We start from the raw sequence: 26,830 nt of genomic DNA on the forward strand, positions 1-26,830 counted from the left end.
GAGATGCCAGTGCTCCCATCGAGACAGCACCAGGTGTGGTCTACCCCCCCTTACTACGCCACTGTGTAAAGCATAGTGTTATAGCAATCCATAGGGTCCGAATAAAGCCATTATCCATCATTCAGCTGCGGACTCACTCTATACTCAGGGATGTCAGTAATGGTAAATAAGTTGAGTATCCATTCACGGTGCCAAGGTGCCTCATTAGAGGGCAGATACAAGCCATCCATTCTGGGATCACTTTTGACTCTTGATGCAGGCATTAGCAGGCAGCTACATCATAGGAGGAGGATTTAAAGGGCTGGCAACGTCACCAAGGATTTTTCATCCTGTTTGAGGTTGATCCCACCTTCGTCGCTAGCCCCCACCCCCATGCGGCTGAGGGCATCAACTGGACATAGTTATGTTGAAACAATTTTTTATTGATGACAACAGAGTCAAACAATCCAATATACAAGATATCAAAATACAAAAATAATCCAGCAAAGTAAGCATATACTTCAAGTCATCAAAATATTTCCTGTGTAGTAACAGAGAAATTGGAAGAATGCCAGAAACCCCCTCCCTCCCCCTGAACGTCCCCCAAAACAGCAAGTCTCAACAACAACAACTATAAGCTACAGCTTAGCCTCATGTAGTCTTGTCCAGTACCAGAAGGAAATAGTAAGGAGGAAGCTGTATATGGTAATCACAGAACACATCCCCTCCCCTCCCCCCCAAAAAAAGGAAAGAAGAAAGGCAAGCCAACACCCCTGAACCCTCCAACTGGGTAAAACATCAAAGATCTCTGCAAAATCAGAAGGAATTCAGTATCTCACTACATGGACGAGGAGGATAGGAGTTCTGGACATAGTTATATACATCTCCATCATGCCATTTTTTTTTACTTTGCCACCCCTGCAAACTCTCTCCTCCTGCTCTTCTCCCCTTTCCTATCCATTTCCATTCTCCGTTTTCCCTTAATGCATTAGATACACACATCTGTGATGAGAGCCAGGTGCACAGAGAGAAGGTGAGAAGAATATTTTTTTTTTCCTCTGGAGCACTCAGTTCCAGATTAGAAGACTAGGCTTTGTGAAGAGCAGTCTGAAACATTCCTAAGGGACTGTGAACTGATTTTATTCTGCAGAAGCTTCAGACAGGATTTATTTGTGTATAATCTGTCTTCTGTAAATATCACATACATCACTACTGCGTAGTTCAGGCTGACTGACCTAGTCCAGGGGTTTATCTTCACAGTCACCGGTTAAGTCTTCTGCTTGGTGGCACGTGACAGGTCTAGCAAAATCATTATTTTAAAAGTTCACTAAGTTTACATTATCCTTTGTTCTCATTGTTACTGAAGCTACGTTACTTCCTTAGACCCTGACCATTTTTTTCTTACAAAACAAAGTGTCCCAGATTCTCTCTAAACAAGAGGAAAGATGTGGCCATATGTTTCCTCCAGCAGATGAGATGTTTGTCCCCCATCCCAGCTTCTCTTGGGAAGAGACAGGAGCTCTGTCCCTCTGAAGAGGTCTTTTCCTGATTTCTCTTGTTGGGGGGTGAGGTAAGAAGTTTATGGATGAGTTTATTTTGGGTGGGGGTGAGGTAAGAAATTTATGGATGAGTTTATTTTGGGTGGGGGAAAGAGATGATGGGAGGAGTTAAGGGGGGGTCTGTCCATGATTTCTCTTTCTGAGGAGAAAGTGATTGGATCTGCCCTCTCTTTGAGGGGGAGAGGAGAAAGTTCAGAAGAAGAAATTTCATTGTAGCTAGTTAATATATATCCCACTCCCCAAGCTATAGACCCTTTTGCCTAGGGTTACCATATGGCTTCAGAGAAAGGAGGACGGATTGAGAAATCCGGGTTTTACTTCCATTGCTTTCATTGGAAGTAAAACCCGGATGTCTCAAGCCATCCTTTTTCTGGAGCCATATGGTAACCCTACTTATACCTTAAGGCCTGACTAATTATAATCCTGCCATCTGTGACACAGAGTGAACAGGAGGTGCCTCTGGTTTATAGTGTAACTTTTCTAAAGCTTGGTTAGTAACTCTGCAACTGCCTTCTGATTGCTGAAATCTCTCAGTGCCTGATTAAGTTAATTTGGTGCTCAGAAAACAGACCTCCATTCACCCAGACAATCATATGCTCTGGCAAACCTCCTTATTTAAATTCCTTATTCCAAGCCTTGACAAAATTGAGCTTGCTGCATCCTTTTTTTTTTGTAACTCCAAGGTGACCAAATCATCGACACTGCTTCTGCTCACAAGGCCTAGAGGTTAGAGAAGCAGGGAAACCAAAGTTTAAATCATCCTTTTCCCACTGGTATTCTTTGCATGACGACTGCCAACAGGAAAGTCCACGTAAAGATCAACAATGAAGAAATATAAGTGGTTGACAGCTTCGTTTTCTTTGGTCCCTCGTTGATCACAGTGGCAGTTCGGCAGCAGAGATCACGCATCAATTAGCACTGGGGCATGCAGTCATGGTGAGTATGGACCAAATATGGAAGTGCAAGGACATCTCAGTCACCATCAAACTAAGACTGATCACTGCCATTGTGTTTCCAATCATGACATATGACTGCGAGACATGGACACTCATGAAAGCAGAAAGAAAGCCTTCTAGCTGTGATGCTGGAGAAGACTTCTAAGAATCCCATGGACAGCTAGGTTCACCAACAAAGATGTTCTTGATTACATAAATCCAGAGTTGTCCATGGAAGCAAGATTATCAGACAGAAACTAACCTATATTGGACGTGATGAGGGCAAATTCACTAGAAAAGGAGGTGCTACTCGGAATGGTTAGTGTAAAAGGAAGCAGGGGAGACCATCAAGAATGACATGGAAATGAACATCAGGCAATTGAAAGAAGCTGTGGAAAATAGAGAAGTATGGCGAGGACTGGCCTACAGAATATCCAAGGTTCGCTCACGACTGAATGGGCCAATTCACTTCACCTTCCTTTGCCTCTACTTCTACTTACAGTAGATTTAAGCGCAGTTGTTCAGCAAAATAACTTGCCTACCTCAATGATAGCTTGATTTCATCTTGAACTAGTGCTGCCCGATTCAGAATAAAATCTTTTTGATTCGATTTGGCCTATTTGTTCAATTTTTCAATTTGATTTGCTTTTCCTGCCCAATCAGGCGTTTTTTTTTTTGTTTTTTTTAATTTCAGATGTCCTGAGGGTTTATTTTGTAGCTTTTTCACTCAAGGTGCTGAGGCTGTAGTTTTAACCACTGCGCCACACTCTCCAATCACCAATCAGGAGCTACGTGTCAAAGCAGCTCCTGATTGGTGAGGACCGACTTTAGTGCTAGAAAAGGCGGTCAGAGCATACCGCGAGTGATTTCCTTCACTCGCCGGCGCTCCAGCTGCTCTCTCCTGCCTCTCCAGCTGCCCTCTCCTGCCCGGTTATTCGCGGTCTGAAAATACCGCAAATGACCGGGACTGCGAATCGCTGACTGTGAATGACCGGGGGAGCACTGTAGTGTGATTAATGAATAATGGATTAGATTAGAGTACAAGACAATGGGCAGAGAGATGGGGCAAACCTAGAACTGACTCCTCCTAGTGGAGGTGGTGGGGGCCAGCACTGCAATACGATTTAAACATCCTTGAAACAGAAAGGAGGCAAAAGGGTGAATATAAGGAAAACGACAAGAGGTAAACTGGTGCTGGTTTATATAGGGGGATGTGGATTTTCTTCTACTCGTCTACCCAGAGTGACAGAACTAAAGAGAAAGACAACCGGGAAGCCTGAATAGGTCAAGTGGCCTTTTATCTGCCATCATTAATTATGGAACTTTGTAACAGAAAGAGAAGGGGGGGGTGGCTTTGGCTTTGGCTTTGCTGATGGCTTACATTTAATTTAGTAGACTCTGATACACATGACGTGTTTTCGTAATTGGATCATACCCGTCCTCAGGTGGTCTTCTGTACAAGGGACAGTGACAGGCAGCCAGCATGAGCACAGGAAATGAGGGGGAAAAAACTGCCTAGGAAATACAGAGAGGGAGAGAAAGACAAGACAAGAGAAGAAATAGAAAGGCAGGGTGTTATAAAATCTGTGTGTCAAATTAGGTATATCTTGTACTGGAAACCTTGCATCGTAAGGACGACCACAGCAAATTGTAACCAGCAAACTGCATATTATCATTAGCCCCTATCATGTATCAAGTTAGGATAAAAACCTGTATCGTAACCTTGTACAGAAATTCTGTACGTTAAAAAAAAACCTGTAACCCATTTTGCGCTCTTTGGGCACAACAGGCTTGAAAATGAATTAAATAAATAAATAAACTAAGAAGATGCGGACCCAGACCGTGTGTTTTCCACTGCTTTTGCTCTGAGGAGAGGGAGAAAAAACATTGGCTTCGCTAGAGGATCCTGACGGGGACAGGTGGGGACGGAGAGGATCCTGGCAGGGACGGGTGGGGACGGAGAGGATCCTGACGGGGATGGGTGGGGACGAAGAGGATCCTGGTGGGGATGGGTGGGGACGGAGAGGATCCTGGCAGGGACGGGTGTGGACGGAGAGGATCCTGACGGGGATGGGTGGGGACGAAGAGGATCCTGGTGGGGATGGGTGGGGACGGAGAGGATCCTGGCAGGGACGGGTGGGGACGGAGAGGATCCTGACGGGGATGGGTGGGGACGAAGAGGATCCTGGTGGGGACGGGTGGGGACGGATGGGATTTCTGTCCCCACGCAACTCTCTAATGCTAACTGGTTAAAGTAAGGGTTGCCGGCCTTCCGGATTTACCCGGACATGTCCTCTTTTTAGATGTCAGGATCCTCTCCGTCCCCACCCGTCCCCATCAGGATCCTCTCCATCCCTACCCGTCCCCGTCAGGATCCTCTCCGTCCCCACCAGGATCCTCTCCGTCCCCACCTGTCCCCGTCAGGATCCTCTCTGTCCTCACCCATCCCCATCAGGATCCTCTCCGTCCCCGCCAGGATCCTCTCCGTCCCCACCCGTCCCCATCAGGATCCTCTCCGTCCCCACCCGTCCCCACCAAGATTCTCTCCATCACCCCATCCCCGCCAGGATCCTCTCTATCCCCACCCGTCCCCGCCAGGATCCGCTCCGTCCCCACCCATCCCCGCCAGGATCCTCTCCATCTCCACCCATCCCCGCAAGAAATTACCTCCATCCCCGCCCGTCCCCATAAAAAGCAGCAATTACTTCTGACAGGATCATGAATTCCACAATTTCTTTTGTGTTTGCGCTGCTGTTTTTCCTTGTGGAATCTCTTTGGTGGAACCCTTTTTTTGTTTTCTGTTCAGATAATTAACTTATAAACCCCCTCTTTTACTAAGGTTGACGTGTCCATTATATTATATGGACAAGCCCTGCTTCCAAAGCCTTCCATCCCCGTGGGAGTCCCATTGGCCATAGGGGGGTCCCTGTGGGAGTCCCGTGGGCCAGAGGGGGGTCCCTGTGAGAGTCCCGTGAGTTAGGGGAGGATTCTCACGGGACCACCGCGGGACCCGCGGGATTCCTGCGATCCCCGTTCCCGTGCAGACCTCTAGTTAGCATTACTACTCAGAATGCAACAGACATGCCTATTCTCTACCCATGGCACACCCTCTTCCAAAAAATACTTTTAAAAATGCAAAATTACCACAAAACACTACAGTGTGTTCTCCTTGAAAGCATTTTCCTGCATGCTAAGCATGTGTTAGGGCAGTGGTCTCAAACCCGCGGCCTGTCAGGTACTATTTTGAGGCCCTCGGTATGTTTATCATAATCACAAAAGTAAAATAAAACAGTTTTTTGATCATATGTCTCTTTAGCTATAAATGACAATATTATTAAGACTTAGCCAAAAGGAAAGATTTAGAAACGATAAAGAGTTTTACCTCATGCAAAATTGTAGTTTCTTTAATAAGACATTAACTATTTTTTTCCTGAGGCCCTCCAAGTACCTACAAATCCAAAATGTGGAGTTTCAGACCACTGTGTTAGGGGGTTTAACACCTTTTAGGGCTTCTTTTACTAAGCTATGCTAGCGGTTTTAGCGCACGCACTAGACACTAACGCCAGCATTGAGCTGGCGTTAGTTCTTGGTGCGTAGCGCAGGAGTTAGTGCGCGCCAATCGGCAGCACGCGCTAAAAAAACGCTAGCGCGCATTAGTAAAAGGAGCCCTTAGCAGAAGGGTCCCTAAATTAAGAAGCTAAATTCTTTGGCAATATATACTTCTTTCAGCAAATAGCCGGAAAGAAACAACGAGAAAGAGAATCAATAGAGACGACCCGGCAGAAAAACATGGGGATGAAGATAGATTTGCATTTTTGTTTGTTGACTAATAAAGCTGCAGGATTTAGAAAAAAAAAACCCTCCTCTATTTATATGCTGACAGTTCTACATTTTTTATTTTCCTCACTTGAGTAGCTACTGTAATGAATGAACATACCAGGTCTGCTACTCGTTGTGGAGCCATGTTCATACTTTTAAGTCTGAGCATCTCTTTCTGATAAGGGCAGTAAGGTATAAGGAACAGAGAGCGAGAGAAAGATGACCCCCATCCTTCTTACTGGATGAAATAATTCATGCTTCTAGCAGGTTAAACCTTGCATGCATTTAAATGATATGAAACGTTCCTTCTCGTTTACTGGCTACTTTTTATGCATTAATGCTTTACTACATTTGCTATATCGCCTTTAATAGCCAAATACCAAGGAAGCAAGTGCATAATACATGTGGAGAAAGTCTTTGGTAGAATTAAGGTGCCCTTTTATTAAGCTGCAAGAGGTGCTAAGGTGCACCTAACACAGTTTAAAACGCCAGACTGTGGGACGTGCGCAGGTGTTCTGTGGTAACTGCAAAATTAGGGCACGCTAAAATATATTTAACATTTTTTCAGGGGGGGGCAGGAGAGAGTGTGGCGCAGTGGTTAAAGCTACAGCCTCAGCACCCTGGGGTTGTGGGTTCAAACCTACGCTGCTCCTTGTGACCCTGGGCAAGTCACTAAATCCCCCCATTGCCCCAGGGACATTAGATAGATTGTGAGCCCACAAGGACAAACAGGGGAAAAATGCTTGAGTACCTGAATAAATTCATGTAAACCGTTCTGAGCTCCCCTGGGAGAACGGGATAGAAAATTGAATAAGTAAATAGTGTGACAAGTTTCAGCCTCTGATAACCAGAGCTGGTACTGTGACATCATAATGCCTCATTCCACCCATGCCTAAGAGCCAACCTCAGCAGTGATGTCACAATGGCTTGATTGTCCTATACTTGGCTCACTTTTACCACATTTTGATTTCTAGAGTATCACAGTTAAAGCTACAGCCTCAGCACCCTGAGGTTGTGGGTTCAAACCCACGCTGCTCCTTGTGACCCTGGGCAAGTCACTAAATCCCCCCATTGCCCCAGGGACATTAGATAGATTGTGAGCCTGCTGGGACAGACAAGAAAAAGTGCTTGAGTACCTGAATAAACTCTCTGAGCTCTCCTGGGAGAACGGTATAGAAATTGGAATAAATAAATAAAATAGCTATCTCTCCCCATTGCTCCCAGTGCATCAGTCATGCGCCGTCTGCACACAGCGACAGAATGGATACTGCACTCATTGCTTCAGAACCAGGATATGTGAGCTTGCAGGATGGATCTAGCTTGATCAATAAATCCATCTCTATTTGCACCGAGAACTTTCAGATATCAAGCTGGGATAATTGAGGCCTGCAAGCTACAACCGATAATATCTAATAATTCATCCTTCCCCTCTCCCTGCCGGTTATCATTATCCATTTCTGCAGCTGCCTCCGTGTTAAGAAGGGAAATCACTATTAATTTTGTAATAAACATGTGATATGATTTGGCAAAGTTACTAGTGATCGATTATGAAAGATAATTTGTGCACCTGGGTTGAAGCAGCAGTTATTAGCAAGATTTCTACATAAGAATAGCCTTACTGGGTCAGACCAAAGGTCCTTCTAGCCCAGTATCCTGTCCTCACAGCAGCCAATCCCTCGACCACCAGAGGGCATCCGCTGAAAATCAGGGGAGGGAAGTTTCATGGCGACTCCAGGAAGTACTTCTTCACCAAAAGAGTAGTGGGTCATTGGAACAGACTCCCACTCCAGGTGATAAAGGCCAGCAGCGTGACGGATTTTAAGAGAAAATGGGATACTCACGTGGGATCTTTAAGGGAGTAAACTCAGGGGGGGGGGATACTTGGAATGGGCAGACTTGGTGGGCTATAGCCCTTTTCTGCCGCTTTTTTCTATGTTTCTACAAGTACCTGGCCAAAACCCAAATAGAAGCGGCATTCCATGTTACCGATCCAGGGCAAACAGTGGCTTCCCCCATGTCTTTCTCAACAGCAGACTATGGTCATTTCCTCCGGGAACTTGTCCAACCCTTTTTTTAAAACCAGCTCCATTAACTGCTCTTACCACATCCTCTGGCAGTGCGTTGCAGAGCTTAACTATTCTCTGAGTGAAATAAATATTTCTTCCTATTGGTTTTAAAAGTATTTTTCTGTAACTTCATCGAGTGTCCCCTTGTCTTTGTCATTTTTGACGGAGTGAAAAATCGATCCATTTGTACCCGTTCTACTCCACTCAGAATTTTGTAGACTTCAATCATATCTCCTTTCAGCCAACTCTTTTCCAAGCTGAAGAGCCCTAACCCTTTTTAGTCTTTCCTCATACGAGAGGAGCTTCATCCCCTTTATCATTGTGGTCGCTCTTCTTTGAACCTTTTCTAGTGCCGCTATGGGTTCCTTTTACGAAGGTGGGCTAGCGTTTTTAGCGCGCGCTAACCCCGCGCTACACGGAAAATACTAACGCCAGCTCTATGGAGGCATTAGCGTGTAGCGCGTGCGGCAAGTGGCACATGCTAAGTGCACGCTAAAACTGCTAGCACACCTTCGTAAAAGGAGCCCTATATCTTTCTTGAGATAAGGAGACCAGAACTGAACACAATACTCAAGGTGAGGTTACACCATGGAGCGATACAGAGGCATTATAACATTCTTAGTCTTGTTTACAACTTTGGGCTTACTTGTTTCTTCACCTGAATGCCTCCTTTTGGTCTTATTCCTAAGCAGGACAACTAAGATAGAGCATCTAGATTGTGAAGGAATTTATGTGCATATCTTGGCCTATATAATAATAATAATAATAATTTTATTCTTGTATACCGCCATACCCAGGGAGTTCTAGGAGGTTCACATCAATTAATTAAGATCAGAGATTACAAGCGAATTCACAGCATTTTATCAGAGTTACAAGCAATGATGTAGTTGAGGTTAGAAGGAATGGGAGAAGAGAGAGTCAAAGGGGAGGGGAGGAGGGGGAAGAGCAGTAAGAGGGGGAGGAGTAACTTAATAGTTCGTGCAGCAGACGAAGAACCAACAAAACCAAATGGACTAGTCATTTAACCTTCTCAGGTACAAAATAAGTATGTGGGCTGATTAATAATTTATCTACCTGAGTATGAGAAAGTAGCTTGTGTGTTGAAACAAGTCTGTGCATGTTGTGACATATTTCAAGGTTACTCATACACCGTTGTGACTCGGTGGAAGTCTAACATTCCAAGAGACAGGATGTCAGGAGAGTCCTCATGCGAATAAAGTAAGAAACTGCTAGATTTGGAGCACCGTTCAGTGATAACATTTCTCACAAGAGAAGGAAAAAAGCCAGAGGAGATTCATGACTGCAGTTTATGGTGTGTCTGCCCCATCATCCTACAAAGTGAAATTTTGGAGCAAGCAGTTTAAATGGGGTACAGAGAGTCCATTGAAAATGACCCTCACACTGGATAGCCTGTGGAAGCAACTTCCGCAGAAATGTGCAAGATAGTTGAGGATAGACAGACAAATTAAGGTTTCCCGAATAGCTGAAGAAATGGGCATCTTGGCAGGTACAGTTTGGAAAATAATTCATGAAAAGTTGGGCATGTACAAGGTTAGTGCAAGATGGGTCCCAAGAATGCTAACGCCGTGCCAGAAGGCCACAAAGCTCTAGTGCTGTCAGGAGAACTTGGAGATGCTCCGGGAAGACCAAATGATTTTTTTTTTTTCATCGTTTGGTGACTAGAGATAAGATTTGGGTCTATCACACAGATCCTGAGTACAAAATGGAGTCTATGCAGTGGAAGTACAAGTCTTCCTCCACCCCAAAAAAGTTCAAGACAGAAAAATCTGCAGGCAAGTCTTCTGGGATGTTGAAGAACTTTTGCTTCTGGAGTTCATGCCACACAAGACAACCAAAACTGGGGAGAGTTTTGCCAACATAATGATCGCTTTGCTGGGGTCAATGAAGGAGAAAAGATGGAAAACTCACAGCAGGCATGCGGTTTCTTCACGACAATGCGCCGGTGCATATGTCACCACAATCACAGGCTGTCATCCGAGAAAGTGGGTTTCCGCAGCTGAACCATCCACCCTACAGTCCTGACCTGGCTCCCTCAGATTATTTCCTATTCTGAGCTTTGAAGAAATCTCTCTGTGGACAGTGGTTTTCAAGTGATTTAGTGAAGAATTCTTTTCAAAGGGGTTAAAGTCATTATAGGAAAAGTAGATTAAGGGTATTGAGCTTTTTAAAAAACAACAACTCTTTTCTTTCCTACTGAGTTACTGAGGATGCCCCTTGCGGTAAGAGTGGATAGCGTAGCTGATTTTAAGAAAGGCTTGGGCAATTTCCTGTAGGAAAAGTCCATAGTCTGTTATTGAGAAAGACATGGAGGAAGCCACTTGTTGCCCTGGATCAGTAGCATGGAATGTTGCTACTCTCTGGGATTCTAGAATCATGCTACTCTTTGGGGATTCTGTATGGAATGTTACTACTATTTGGAGTTCTGGAATCTTCTTTACTGTGAGATAATGGAATGTTGCTACTCTTTGGGTTTTGGCCAGGTACTAGGGGACAGGCTACTGGGCCAGATGGACCTTTGGTCTGACCCAGTAAGGCTATTCTTATGTTCTGTATATAGTATGTATACTGCTTTTGATTGTAACCAAAGAAAGGCAGTATATCAAATCCTATTCCCTTTCTGTTGACCTGCCTTAAGTGGACATCTCTATGTTGTAGCACACCAACACAAACTAATGTTTTGTGATGGTTTAGGCATGACTAAGTGCCAGTATAGAATTAGTGCTCAACGTACCAAGCTGGTCTGGTTGCTGAGTAGATAATCAGTCACTAGGTGGATTAAAGGCTTAGAAGAGCTAGTCTTTCACCAGTTTTCTGGAATAGAGACCTGATCCACAAAGAGACTGAACTGATAGGAGTTGCCAGCCTGATGAGTAGAGTCCCTGAAGGTGAGACAGCAAAAGTGAGTGAAGCTGCTGCCAGAAGACAGACCCTATCAGGGAAGGGATTGGAAAACTGGAAGTAATGGAGCTGGTGTGTGGGTTGGCACTGTTTTATTATTGTAAAACTCAAACTATGTGAACTTAAAAAAAAAAAAAGAAAAAAGAATTATTTAGTTAGTTAATTCAATTTATATCCCTTCCTCCCCAGAGAACTCAGAATGGGTTACAAGGGGACATATACAGTAATTAGACAGATGAGATACAGACCATTAAGCAAAATGAGCTATAGTGGAGGTCATCTAACACAAGGGATGACGATCCATTTAGGGTTTTATCCATGACCCAGTTCAGTAAGTAAAAGCAAAGACGGGAGAGCATAGAGCCACAAAGGAGTGATAGAGCGTACACCAGGGGACTAGACCACTGAAGAGCTGCTGCCACCTACAAGAAATGGACATGTGGAAGACTGGCTTTAAGCATTGCCCAAAAGATTATACAGTAGAACGTCGGTTATCCGGACTAACCTCGGCAGAGAGCAGTACGGATAATCAAAAATCCTGATGATTGGACATTATTTTTTTGTTGTTTTTAATAAAAACTGTTAAAAGAAATACCGTCAGTGCCCCCCACCCACAAGAAAAGGCAGAGTTCCCCCCCCCCCTCCCGGATCCAGAGGAAAGACCACAGGACTACTTTGTTTCCCTGGTGGTCTAGCGGCGTGCTGGGACAGGAGCGAGTCCCACTCACTCCTACCCATGCTTTTTCAGTGACGAAAATAGCTGCCGAGACTCCCAGCGGCAGTCTTGCGAGGCTACTCATACATACTGCTAGACCACCAGGGAAACAAGGTAAGCCTGGCGTCCTGGCCTGGGCCGATAGCAGCGGCGACAGAAGCAGAGAAGGAACACTAGTGGGATGGAGGGTGATAGGAATGGTACTTCGGGAGGACTCATATATAAAGTGAGACCCCCCCAAAGCAATCCGGATAATTGAACGTTCGGATAATCGGCGTTCTACTGTACTTAATTGTTACAGGAGACAGAGCCTACGAATAACAGCAAGGAGAATATAGGTACTAGGAGTGATATAGGACAAGGAGAATATAGGTACCAGGTACAGTTTGCCTGTCTGTGAAGAGGTATGAATGATGCTTGAGTTGGAAGTGGATAATGATGTTCAGTGGAGACCATGAGCTATCACTGATGAAACTATTTAATTCTTTTTATACAAAGACCTCACCTTAAGTTTATGGACAATTGGCCTTATTGTTATATATTTCTTCTCTTGTATATCCTTGGCCATTACTGGAGAGCTCATTAAAAGGGAATTATCTTTTAAATTGAGTATGGTCTCCCAGTCCCATTTTGCCTTATGACTTTATTGTGTCTAATTGTTATTCACAGCTAACACTGTCAGTACAATATCAAGGGATCACTAAGAGTCTCTGTGCCATGAAAAAGATGGGGAGAATTGTGAAATATTTTCGGCCATAGGCATCGCTATAATTGTTATGTACTAGCCTCTGGGGTCTCCCTCAGCCCCACCAGACTGAGAAGCCTGCTGCTTATGCATCTGAATGTGTAATTTCTATGAATCAGGCGTGGAAGTGTAGTGAGAGACATGCTTGTATGAGATAATCCTGCCAAGAAAACAGTGTAATGCTAACAGAGCTTCCAGGAAGGAGATTTTTAGACCAGTCCTGGATTTCCTGATGTATTATGGTACTTGTAGCACTGATTTCAATGGGTGGAATCAAGGACTACAAATCCCACACTGCTTTGGAATGGGTATGTTTAAAATCAGGACTAGCCAAAAAGACTCCCTCCGGGAACTGAAGAACTTGGCAGCTGTGTTAGGACTATCAGACGTCCGGATTTACCCGGACATGTCCTCTTTTCAGAGGACTGTCCGGGCATCCAAATGACTTTTCAAATCCCAGCACTTTGTCCATTTTATGAAGAGCTGGTACGATCGGGGCCGAGTCTGGCATGCATCTGCACATGCTGTGGATATGACACGGTAATGTCACACGCATGCGCAGATGGGCACCAGATTCGACCCGAAGAGACGAGGTTGTCGTGGGGCTAGGCGAAACAGGGTGTGGCCAGGGATGGAACGGGGCAGACCTAGGGGAATGGGGCAGGCCCAAGGGTGGAACGGTAACCCTAAGCTGTGTACCACAAAAAATTATTTTCATATGTGGGTATATTCAACAGTTCTGAGAGCAGGTATTTTAGAGACAATGGCATAGCAAGGGAAGGAGGTGCCCAGAGCAGTAGTGCCTGGCATTGCTGTGATTTGCACCCCTCCACCCCCACCACTACATATACTCTTCCCCGTCGAATGCGCCCTCTGCAAACCTCTTCAAAATCGTCAGTGGCAGCAAGAAACATCTCCTAACTGCTGCTTGCGCCTGCCTCAGCTTTCCCTTTGACATCATTTCCTGATCACAGAACCAGGAAGTGATGTCAGAGGGGGAGTTGAGGCCAGCGCAAGCAGCAACTAGGAGATGATTGCTGCCGCCAAAGATTTTGAAGAGGTGAGCGGGTGGAAACTGGGAGAATTTGTTCCATCATATTGGATTTAGATCCTTTAAATTGTTATTGGTTATGATACAGAGCAAAAAAGCATTGGACAGGCCTAAGAATCTCATTTTGCAGCTAATACTAATGAAAAATATATATTCGCTAAGAATTGGAAGCCCCCAACTCTCCAAGAGGAATGGTGATTTAGGTGATTAAATTTGCAGATTTGGTGATGACCTAGAAATTGGAACTACGAGCGAGGTGATTAAATTTGCAGATGACACTAAACTGTTCAAAGTTATTACAACTCATGAGGACTGTGAAAAACTGCAGGAAGACCTTAGGAAATTGGAAGACTGGGCATCCAAATGGCAGATGGAATTCAAAGTGCACATTGGGAAGAATAATCCAAATCATAGTTATCGGATGCTAGGGTCCACCTTAGGGGTCAGCGCTCAAGAAAAGGATCCGAGTGTTAATGTGTGGCGGCAGCCAAGAAGGCAAACATGATGCTAGGAATTATTAGAAAAGGGATGGTTAACAAGACTAAGAATGTTATGATCCCTCTGTATTGCTCCATGGTGTGACCTCACCTGGAGTACTGTGTTCAATTCTGCTCTCCTTTTCTCAAGAAAGATATAGCGGCACTAGAAAAAGTTCAAAGAAGAGCGACCAAGATGATAAAGGGGATGGAACTCCTCTCGTATGAGGAAAGACTAAAACGGTTAGGACTCTTCAGCTTGGAAAAGAACCAAGATATGATTGAAATCTACAAAATCCTGAATGGAGTAGAATGGGTACAAGTGGATCGATTTTATACTGCATCAAGATTTACAAAGACTAGGGGGGCACTCGATGAAGTTACAGCGTAATAGTTTTAAAATCAATAGGATGAAATATTTTTTCACTCGGAGAATAGTTAAGCTTTTTGCTTATTACATTACATTACAGATTTCTATTCCGCCATTACCTTTTGGTTCAAAGCGGATTACAAAAAGAGTTATGGAAGAAGGGTTACAACGTTAGATCAGAGAAGGTTTCCAAGAGAGGGAAAAGTAGGATCTGAGGTTAGGGAGGGGATGGTAAGAGGGGGGTTAAGCTTTATCATGGTATTAAGCTTTATTAAGGGATTTCTTGAAGAGTATAGTTTTTATTTCCTTTCTGAACATCTTGTAGTCTGGGGTTGTTGTCAATAGGTTGGAGACTTGGTTGTCTATCTTCGCTGCCTGAGTGGCCAGTAGTCCGTTGTATAGTTTTTTTTTGTTTTACTTCTTTGATTGGGGGGTAAGTGAATGGGGTGTGTGTTTTTCTATGCCTGGTAGAGATGGTTTGGATGAGGCGGTCGTTTAGGTAGGTTGGGTTGTCTCCATTTATAGTTTTAAATAGTATACAGTAGAATTTAAATTGTATTCTTTCCTGGATTGGAAGCCAATGAGAATTGATGAATGCCTCAGTAATGTGATCATGTTTTTTCAATGAATAGACGAGTCTCAGAGCTGTATTCTGAATTGTCTGTAGTTGTTTAATCATGATTGCAGGGGAGGTAGAGGATGTTGCAATAGTCTAGGATACTTAGGATTAGAGACTCAGACAATTGGCTTAGCATTAAAGACTTCCTTACCCCTTTTGTTCTTCCCTTTCTTTTTCGTTTTTTGCAATGTATCCTCCCCACCTACCCTTACGTAGCATGTTAAGTCTGTTAGCTACCATTTTTATATTTTTAAAATATTTTTTTATCATTTCTGTATAATTGTAAACCGCTTTGCATTTAAAACCGGTGTATCAAAATCAAATAAACTTGAAACTTGAAGCTCTGAAACGCATTGCCAGAGGATGTGGTAAGAGCAGTTAATGTAGGTGGTTTTTAAAAAAAAGTTTGGACATATTCCTGGAGGAAAAGTCCATAGTCTGGGACGAGAGCATGGAATGCTGCTACTATTTGGGTTTTTGCCAGGTACTTGTGACTTGGATTGGTCTCTGCAAAGACGGGATACCGGGCTGGATGGACCGTTGGTCTGATCCAGTAAGGCTATTCTTATGTTCTTATAAAATGCAACCAACTTGCTAAAAAAGAAACAGTGTTATCACAGACATTTTTGCCCCGTTTATTGACATGTTAAAGAGAGCAAGAGGAAGCAAATGTGAACGGTGACTAATCCTTTAACAGAGACTCAACAGGATGGCTGGCAGAGGTCTTTGTTCTTTATTTTCATCACATCAATGTTTAATGTTGTTGATATTCCTCCTCTGATCCTGTATAAAGGAGCTACACTGCTCCTAGGGATGGAGTCGACAAGCAGAACCATGAAAATGCTTAGTCATATGCTTCAATCTGCACATGGATGTTGGCTCTCCTTTTACAAAGCTGTGGGTAGTGGCTGCTGCTACGGTAATCACTCTGACAACCATAGGGATTTAATGGGCGTCGGAGGGTTTGCCGCGCGGCAGCCACTACCACGGCTTTGTAAAAGGGGGTGGGGGTGGGGGTTAATTTTTCATAAATGTTCATATATGAGACCAAAAAATGTTTGGCTGAAGGAGAATGCACAGACTATAAAACAAACAGCTTGAGATGTAATTTCATAATTAATGAGGAAATCCCCTTCCATTGACAAGCAGAGTTCAGAATACCTGACGCTGACCAATGTCCCATCTATTTCAAAAGAATGATCAATCCTATATAATAAAAAGCTAGCCGCGCATGCGCACTCCTATTCGCGTGTTCCGTGTGCTGTAGGTCTGTGGTCGCAGGAGTGCGCATGCGCGAGTCCCCAGCCGTCTGTACTGTGCGTTTCTGATATGCGCACTTATACAGCGCGCATGAACTGCGGGCGAATGGGGTGTGATGCTTTTATTATGTTCAGCCACGCTCAGCGCGAGATGAGCATATGTTGTGTGCGCTTGAACATGCTGGTGCTTGTATTACGTTCCGCCGTGCTCAGCGATGTGACGCGCGTATATTGCGCGTACTTGACGTGGCACGGGTATACGTGCTCGTGCTGCAAGACAACGCTCATTTAGCGAGTTAAAATTTATAAAATGTTTTGCTCGTCTTGCAAAACACTCGCACGCCAAGTTACTCGCTCTCCAAGGTTTGACTGTATTTTCTTATTTTTCCATCCAAGCCACAATTTTCATCCATTTGCCTTCCCCTCTGAAAGGTAAGACATGGGGGGGTAAGACAGGTGCACAAATTACTTTCCTATCAGGCGGCTAGGTTGGATAAAGACATTTTGATTATTTTGTTATGTTTTCCTGACTATAGGTGCATCAGGAGTCACCTTAAAACTTGTTTGTGTAGTCATTTTTTTTTTTATTGGCAAGTAATTGAGGGCTGATGTTTTGGATTTTTTTTTGGTTAAATAATTTTTATTGAGCAGAGAACTAGCAGATCCAATATTTCTTACAGTAAACAAGGCTCAACCATTTACTGTTTTCTAAACATCCTCATCCCCCACCCCCCCCTATCCAGAGTCCCAAAAGAACTAACTCATATATACAGACACATATTTAAACATATATTCAATAATTCAAAATACGACTTCTAGACACAGATGTCATAGTATTCCAAAAGGGTTCCCAAGTGGCCGTAAAGGGGAGACCACATGCTGAGGAGAGGTCCGGAACACTCCGGCGTTCCCAGGCTAGCAAAGTAATCATCTGAGACCTCCACAAGGAAAGCGTAGGGACAGTTGGTTCTAACCACAACAACAAAATGCATTTTAAAGCAGACAAGATTGACCATCGCAGAAAGATCCTAGCTCCAGGTAGTCTAGGATGTTTTGGATTTTTAATATGTTTTGACGATTGTTGTGTATTTCTGGATATTGTTCCAGACTTCTTTTATTGTTATCCATGTTGAACCACAAGGTAAATAACTGAAAATAAATTAAAGTCGTCGTGTTGTTACTGTTTGGCACTGTTTTGTTAATCTAGGATTCCCTCATTCTAATCTTTTGTAGAATTATGTTAAGCCCAGCCTACCACAGTGCTCCATGAGGATTTATAGAAAATGCCCCGGGTCCTGGCGCCTTTGGTGCTCTTTCTAATGTGGCTAATGAAGATTGCTGGTAGCCCTCATTCTCTGCGAATTGGTAAGTGAAGCACCTTGGGGGGGGGAGGGGGGGACTCAAGATCATTCTCTGAGCTGCAGCAGCATTGAACGTGTTAATGCAAATAACATCCAACTTCTTGATGTCTCTCAGGCTACATATTAGCACATCATTTGATGTTGTCCAGTAAAATCAATGTCTTACCTTTCACTACACCTGAACCACAAAAATATCTGTCTTCAGTATTACAAATAATGTGTCACCTGCAGTTTACTCTAGCCTAGGTAGTCTCTCTTTACCCTTCTCCTCATGTGCCCTTTTCAATTCAAGGTATTTTTATACTATTGTTAAAATGTATGAACAAATATTTGAAACTATGGTCATTTCCACAAAATTTGGTCAGTACACACAGTCTGAGTTCAAGTTGTTTACTTAAGTGATCAAACCTTGTGTGCTCATACCCATATCTTCTCCCTCAATACTTTCTATTCCAGTGCTTATGTACTTTTAATCAGTTTAGATAAGGGGTGTCAAATTCAGATCCTTGAGAGCTGCAATCCAGTTAGGTTTTCAGGATACTCCTAATGACTATTGTACGAGATAAATCTGCACAGTAGTGAGGTAACGAGGACGGGGGACGGAGCTTCCCATGTGCCAACTTGGCAGGCAGAGGTGCTGGCCTCTCTTCTTCTCCTGGCATGGGGTGTCTCTTAAATGCATTCTACCCCTCCCACCTCTTCTTGTTGTCATGGGTAGTGAGCAGAGTGCTTCCCCCACCTCTACTGCTCTCGAGACTACGACGGGAGCTCACGGCAGCCATTTCTTATGAGTGATCTACACGGGGCAGGAGTGTAGGAAGATCACTCCTGCCCTGAAAGCCCGCTAGGTTCTGGGGAGTCTCAAAGGGTTTAAAAATAGCACCAAAAATTAAAATCGCTAAAAAAAAAAAAAATCGTGAATAACCAAATCCGCGGATACTGAAACCGCAAATTCGGAGGGAGTAGTTTACTTATTTCTATAGTTCTGCTAGATGTACTCTGCACTGTACATTAAAACATTCAAGAGACAGTCCCTGTTCAGTAGAGCTTACAATTTAATCAAACAGGCAAACAGGACAAGTAGGGGGCCAGGGGGCTTCTCAGGCATGAGTGCTTTATAAGCAAATGGGATTTAGGAGTTAAAATCAACCTTGAAAAAGTGGGCTTTTAGGCTGAGTGTAGTGAGCAGTACTCACTTATTTGGATAGCTTTTAAAACAGTGTTTCCCTAGTGTTTCTAACCCTTTAATTCCTGAATAGAGAATGACACGGGGACAAATTTGTCCCTGTCACCGCAGGAATTCAATTTCCCCGTCCCGTCCCCATGAGTTTTGTTGCTGTCCCGGCCTCATTACTGTAAGCTCTGAGTTAACCGCACAAGCCTCGAACACTTATGATTCTAAAGTATTTGAGGCTTGTGCAGATGAGGACAGAGCTTAGGCATTGGTGGAATGAGGCATTATGACATCACAATCTGAGCTCTAGAATGTTGCAACTTATGATTTTAAAATGTTTGAGGCTTGTGCAGATGAGGACGGAGCTTAGGCATTGGTGGAATGAGGCATTATGACATCACAATCTGAGCTCTAGAATGTTGCCACTTAGGATTTTAAAGTGTTTGAGGCTTGTGCAGATGAAGACAGAGCTTGCAGGAATGGGGCGGGGACAGGAAAACAACTTGCGGGGACGGGACGGGAAAATGAGTTCCCGCGGGGACGGGGAAAAATTTGTCTCCGTGTCATTCTCTACTCCTGAAGCAATGCCTCTGAACGGGTTGGTTTTGTGCATAGCGCAACCAGAATGAAGCTCATCCTGAATCTCTTAGATCAGTGGTTCCCAACCCTGTCCTGGAGGACCACCAGGCCAATTGGGTTTTCAGGCTAGCCCTAATGAATATGCATGAGAGAGATTTGCATATAATGGAAGTGACAGGCATGCAAATCTCCTCCATGCATATTCATTAGGGCTATCATGAAAACCCGATTGGCCTGGAGGTCCTCCAGGACAGGGTTGAGAATCACTGTCTTAGATTGCATCATAGGAAGGCTTAATCCACAAAGTGTAATATATACTATTCTATGAGGATTATGCTAGATTTTTGTTGTTGTTGCGAGGGGGGGATGGGAGACCCAGGTACGGCTTATTTATGTTTCATTGAAGACAGCTTAGATCCAGCCTAATCCAACATCCAAAGTGACTGATGTTGAAATTAGAGAAGCACAGACTTGCCATGGAAACGTCGTCAGGTAGGTGTCGCTGTTGGAATTGTCTGGGTCTTGCCAGGTAAGTGGAAGCGATGTTTCAGCCCACTATGCTGTGGCTTTCTTCAGGATTTCTTCACCTTTAAGAAAGCCACAGCACGATGGCTGAAACATCGATTCCCCTTATTCAGGTGCGGCATTGCAGCAAGTTCCAGACAACCACATCAATCATGACTCCAGCTGCAGAAGCCTAGGAGGACAAGCGTGCTTTTACCCAATAGAGTTGACGATAAGCGGGTGCTATTCTCTAGTATTTTTCCTAGACTGGAGGGTCTCAATATGTTCAGGCATATTACTACCTTTCATGTAGAGAGAACCTAGCAAGTTGGACTTAGCTCCAGTATGAGTCATAAAGCATCTGTTACCTAATTAACTAATGCTGAATATTTATTTTTAGTATTTATATACCACTTATAGCCTAATGGTTTGCATTCAGGTTCTCAAGTATTTTCCCTATCTGTCCCAGTGGGCTCACACTCTTATCTAATGTACCTGGGGCAAATGGGGATTAAGTGGCTTGCCCAGGGTCACAAGGAGCAGTGTGGGATTTGAACCCACAATCTCAGGGTGCTGAGGCTATAGCTGTACCACGCACTCTCCCACTATAGTGCGGCTGCAGTAGTTAATTGCACTCGCAACTCCACAACTGCTCTATGCAATGAAACATAGAAACATAGAAATAGACGGCAGATAAGGGCCACGGCCCATCAAGTCTGCCCACTCCAATGACCCTCCCTATCTATCTTTGCGGATAGATCCCACATGTTTGTCCCATTTGGCCTTAAAATCTGGCACGCTTCTGGCCTCAATAACCTGAAGTGGAAGACTATTCCAGCGATCAACCACCCTTTCGGTGAAGAAGAACTTCCTAGTGTCACCGTGCAGTTTCCCGCCCCTGATTTTCCACTGATGTCCTCTTGTTGCCGCAGGACCCTTGAAAAAGAAGATATCCTCTTCCACTTCGATGCGACCCGTGAGGTACTTGAATGTCTCGATCATATCTCCCCTCTCTCTATGTTCCTCGAGTGAGTAGAGCTGCAACTTCCCTAACCGCTCCTCGTATGGGAGCTCCTTGAGTCCCGAGACCATCCTGGTGGCCATTCTCTGGACCGATTCCAGTCTCAGTACATCCTTGCGGTAATGTGGCTTCCAAAATTTCACACAGTACTCCAGGTGCGGTCTCACCATGGATCTATACAGTGGCATAATGACTTCATGTTTACGGCTGACGAAACTCCTGCGTATGCAACCTATGATTTGCCTTGCTTTGGATGAAGCTTGCTCAACTTGATTTGCAGACTTCATGTCTTCCCTGACAATCACCTCTAAGTCTCTTTCTGCTTCAGTTTTTGTCAAGATCTCGCCATTTAGGGTGTAAATTTAGGGTGTAAATGTGCAAAACTTTTAAAATGACCTAAGTCAGTTTGGGGAGTTTTAGTGCTCCATGGGACTTTGAGGTCGTGGAAGCGGTGTGGAACCAGGATTTGTCGCCCTCTGAGCAAGTAACCGGGGATGGCCTTCACCTTAACATAGTAGTTGACGGCAGATAAAGACCCGAATGGTCCATCCAGTCTGCCCAATCTGATTCAATTTAAATTTTTTTTTTTTTTTTTAATTTTTTCTTCTTAGCTATTTCTGGGCAAGAATCCAAAGCTTTACCCGGTACTGTGCTTGGGTTCCAACTGCCGAAATCTCTGTTAAGACTTACTCCAGCCCATCTACACCCTCCCAGCCATTGAAGCCCTCCCCAGCCCATCCTCCACCAAACGGCCATACACAGACACAGACCGTGCAAGTCTGCCCAGTAACTGGCCTAGTTCAATATTTAATATTATTTTCTGATTCTAAATCTTCTGTGTTCATCCCACGCTTCTTTGAACTCAGTCACAGTTTTACTCTCCACCACCTCTCTCGGGAGCACATTCCAGGCATCCACCACCTTCTTTGTAAAGTAGAATTTCCTAACATTGCCCCTGAATCTACCACCTTCTTATGAAACATCTCCCTCGGCTGACTCGTTCCGTAGTTTTGCAGGAACAACAGTATAAATTTCTTCTGCGGCTGCACGTGTCTCCCTACCGGGCATATGTTTCTGGATCTGCTTCTCATGCTCGGTGTCCCAAGCGCCAGTCCACCCCGGCAGGTTTGCTTCACATGTTTTGGTCTTGTGACCGACTTCAGACCTTTTGGTCCTTTGTTGCCCTGTATCTCCAAACTATATTGAGTAAGCCGATTCCTCTGAGGGCGGATATTCTGCTCTTTTCTCAAGTTACTACATTGGGTTTGTCTCGAGGTGGTAATTTGCTGCTGCATAAAGCCTCTTTATTGGCTAGCAAATGTATCCTTCTGCTGTGGCGTCACGCTGAGGTGCCCACTGTTACTACGGACTCCTTTTACTAAGCCGCGTTAGGACTTTTAACGCGCGGAATAGCACGTGCTAATTTGCCGCACCCGCTAGACCTTAACTCCAGCATTGAGCTGGCGTTAGTTCTAGCCGAGTAGTGCGGGTTTAGTGCGCGCTAAAATGCTGCATGCGCTAAAAACGCTAACGCAGCTCAGTAAAAGGAGCCCTTTGTGAAGAAATGAACTGTTTAACTTATTAAAATTTGAATATTTGGATGTCCGTAGGGGTGGCCCTAGTCCCTGGTGGAAATTTAGGCGAATCTGGGCCCCTGCGTAGGAGGGTTTGTCCCATAGAGATCGTAGTTCTCGTTTGAACTTTTGACACGGGAGTGCTGGGGTGGGGGTTTGGGTTGGGTGGGTGTTTTGGTGGGGGCCCGCGGGGGGTTAGGGTCTTTTAGGTCTCCGTGAAGGATTAACACAGATGTCCTTGCGTTATCAGCTGTTTTATTTTATATTGCTGTTACACTGGGTGTGTGATTTTGTATTCTGAAAATTTCAATAAAAATTTCAATACAAAAAAAAAAAAAAGACATTTTTCCCGCAGAATAATTCTGTTCGCTTTTCCCTCGCTGAAATCGTATCATCTTAAAAGATTCTTCGAAAGAACCTTCTCTTTTCAAGCGGCCAAACTAAACTCATGGCTCGCCCAAATTGTGCTTGATGCCTCTTCTTATCTCAGTTTCAGAAAACAGATTAAAACTCAACTTTTCAACAGACCGAATCCTTAACGCTCTCCATCACTATCCCTCCCCATTCTTTTAAGATTGTTGCTCCCTCCTATTGGCGTGTATGTACCTTTTTTTCCCTTCACTTAAATTGTAGGCGTATAACTTGTTTGACTCTATGATTGCTTTGTTATGTTCTTCAATTCCAACTACATTGTTTGTACTGCATTTACCCCAGAACTCCCTGGGTATGGCGGTATACAAAAATAAAATTATTATTATTATAGAGCAATCGTTAATCCTTGCCTCATCCTCCTCTATAATGTGCACACTTAAAAAAATGAGTCTTCAAATTTTTTCTAAAGCCACTCAGGGCTGGATTCTTTAATAACGCGCTTCCAAATGAAGTAATAAGACAGAGTACAATACTGGGGTTCAAAAAGGGACTGGATGACTTCCTGGAAGCGAAGGGGATTGCAGGGTACAGATAGAAGGTTACTCTACAGGACATTAAGCGAAAAGCGTATGAGAGTTTTAGGGTATGAGCACTATCAGGTCATGGACCTGAGGGGCTGCCGCGTGAGCGGACTGCCGGGCACGATGGACCTCTGGTCTGACCTGACAGGGGCAATACTTATGTTCTTATGTAAAATCTGAAAGGCCGCTGTCATGGTTGTAAATGTAATGATTTCAAAATGACGAGTCATTCTCGAAGAACAATGCATGTAAATGAGGTTTGCAGAGGTTTATGTTTATTAAAATTTGATGCAAACGCTTATAACATAGTTTGAAAACGAATTACAAATATAAAAAGGGGTAATAGGAACATTTTCATACATATGTTAACAAAAATAGACAGACTTACAGACAACAATGGGAGAGGGGGTGGAACTCTAAAATCTTTAGAAAAGATAAAAATGAAGGGTCAAATAATAGGGAGGGGCTAAAAGCAGAAGCAAAAAATGTTTTAAAAAGAAAAAAAGACCTACAAAAATAATGATTGGTGAATTTTAATTTTCGAAAGCATCTTTAAAAAGAAACATTTTTTAAAAACGTTTAAACATATCTAGAGCGGATTCTCCTTTAATATATCCGGGCAAAGAATTCCATAATTGAGGCGCAGCTACTGAAAATATTTCTGCTTGTCTCATGCCGATAACTTTAAGAGATGGTACTGAAAAAAGGGTTTGGTCAGAGGACCGCAGTGTTCTGGATGGAATATAAGGGATCAGTAACCTGTCCAAAAAGGTAGGCAGATTCGATTGGCGGATCTTAAATGAAAATAATGCTATTTTATAGGTAATACGATGCAGTATTGGCAACCAATGTGCATGACATGTCGCTGTTGGCAGCGATCGGTACATGCACAGACTAGTCCAGGGAAAAAGGTGTTAATGTACACATGTGCTGGGAAAAAGCTATGCCGTAGGCATGCTTATTGTGGGCGCGCCTTATTGGAACGCAATATATGCCCACTTCATAGGCGCATCACATGCAGCTGTTGTGTCAATCATAGGCATGCCAGCACTATTGAATGGAGGGGAAGGGAAGTGCAAGCATCGACTTTCAACAAGCGTGTGCATAAGACACGCCTTTAATTTACGTGTCCGAGACACGTGCTTTTGAGACTTTTTCCCCCAAACCTATTATACAACTATACTGCTATAATTTATGTGAATGGCGATTTTATTTATTTATTTATTTTTATCATAAGCCACAGCCAGAAACACATGCCTGCAATGCACTTTTCACAGTGCCGGCACCTCCGAGAACAGCTGGTAATTTTTGGTCATCAAAAGCTGCCGCTGCGCTTGGAGAATTACCTGGCGATGATGGAGAATCGCTCAGAGTGCTCATATAAATATTAATGAGTCAATTTTACTACCATTTTAATATTTATGACCTCGTTGTAATATATTTGCATGGCAGAATCGGAGGCTGCTAGGAAGCTCGGAAAAGGCCGCTATGAGCCATTCTGATAATCACGTGGCAAAATACTGCCACGCTAAAGTGGCTGGAGCCTTGACTTAAAAACCAGCTGGAGCCTTGACTTAAAAATTGGAGCCGGTTTAGGGACCATCATTAAAGGCATGGTAAGCTTTGAGAATCAGGTCCTCAGTTCCTTTTCCCTTTCTCGGTCCTACAGAGAGAGCATTCCACCACAATGGGGTAAAAGATGATTCATCCCCCACTCTTACTACTTGCAGTTTGCCTTATAAATATAAACCAAACAAAGTACTGCAATATAGCCCTTCCTATACTCACCTTGGAAAGGCAGTTACTTCCAATATCAGTAGAACACCCAAATCATTGTCCTATATATATGCATTATATATATATATATATATATATATATATGATGCATATCATTCATCAACACTACAAATAATGTCTTGGTTCTATGAAAGTCATGTAACTCTACTTTGTCATCCAACATTTGATTACTTTCAAAAAGTCCATTGACCGGCGAGCAATAACTTTGCTCAAAAGGGTAAGTTAGTGATAGGTTTATAGTCCTTTACCTGATGGGGGTCCAATATCAATCCATTCAACATTGAAGTCAACATGACTGTCTTTACCAAAGAAGGAAAAATAGTCTCCTGAAAGGATGCATTCCCCACTTCAAAAACATGAACTACCACAGTTTGACCACCTAAAACTAACAAGTGAAGACATGCAAGGATCATGCATGTCTTCACAGAAGTCAGGATCTTATGCATGTCCATAAGAGTAACTAAGGTTAATTCCATCCAAATTAATTGCTCATCAATGGCCGTAGACTATCATCCAAAGCCAGTTCCTCCTTATGATCCACCCACTTTAATGCATCCCTGATTCAAAGATCTTCCATAGACTGTAAACCGTACATTTAAAGAATCCATAAAACTCTACACAACCAAGACTAGAAGTTGAATGGGCCCTCTCATGATCAATTGGGGAATACGTGATTATAAATAGCGCACAAGTTATTTAACAGAGCTCAATCTGCCTAAAATATCAAAATGTTCACTCTTAGTATTCCTTGAGTGGGCTCTCGTTGTAGTCAAACCTCTCCAGACTAGTGCTGCTTTTAATCCCACATCTTCCTCCAAAGCCTTTCAAGCCATCTGTAATCCTGCTTGAACTGTCTAAGTTCGGTGTACTAGGGCCTAGGAATCCTTCTTCCTAGTCCCAGCAAGTTGTACAAGTTCCATTTGTACTCAGTGTCATCAACCAACCTTCCATGAATCATGGGGAGTACTGCTTTGCACACGCCTTTCCAATCATCCTCTCTCCATCCCAGAAACATAATCGAAAAGACAGGTCTTGTAGTCTGACCAAAGAACTGCTTTCTTTCTCAGATCTTGGAGATTAAACTGTACACCATTATTCTCATTCTGCTTACTAAAAACCAGATCCAGTATGTGCCCTCCTGCATGCGTTTCAAGGGCTGCCAAAACACAGCTCCATGTCTGACTCTTAAGGTCTCTTTGCAAGCAGGTTCCTATATGTAACCTGTGATTTTATATGATACACTTATATGGCAGTGCTGTGCTGTTTTCATGTGGCATAATGCAAGAAAAGGGACCAAGTCTTAGAAACTGAGTTATTCAGCTAGCTAAGCAATCAAGAAGATGCTGATTCAAATG

The 26,830-nt window shown here is 43.7% G+C and overlaps 1 protein-coding gene across 1 annotated transcript in view; it reads left to right on the forward strand.

Annotated features, from left to right (window-relative positions):
- Positions 1-26,830, forward strand: part of GRIK4 (glutamate ionotropic receptor kainate type subunit 4) — a 451,695-nt gene that overhangs the window by 145,505 nt on the left and 279,360 nt on the right. The window contains exon 3 of the mRNA XM_033918636.1: positions 17,746-17,877. Within this exon, the coding sequence (XP_033774527.1) occupies positions 17,796-17,877 (82 nt within the window). The 5' untranslated portion in view covers positions 17,746-17,795. The remainder of the gene's footprint in view (positions 1-17,745; positions 17,878-26,830) is intronic.

Source organism: Geotrypetes seraphini, chromosome 13 (genome assembly GCF_902459505.1).
Source record: "Geotrypetes seraphini chromosome 13, aGeoSer1.1, whole genome shotgun sequence".
NCBI classification, from domain to species: Eukaryota; Metazoa; Chordata; class Amphibia; order Gymnophiona; family Dermophiidae; genus Geotrypetes; species Geotrypetes seraphini.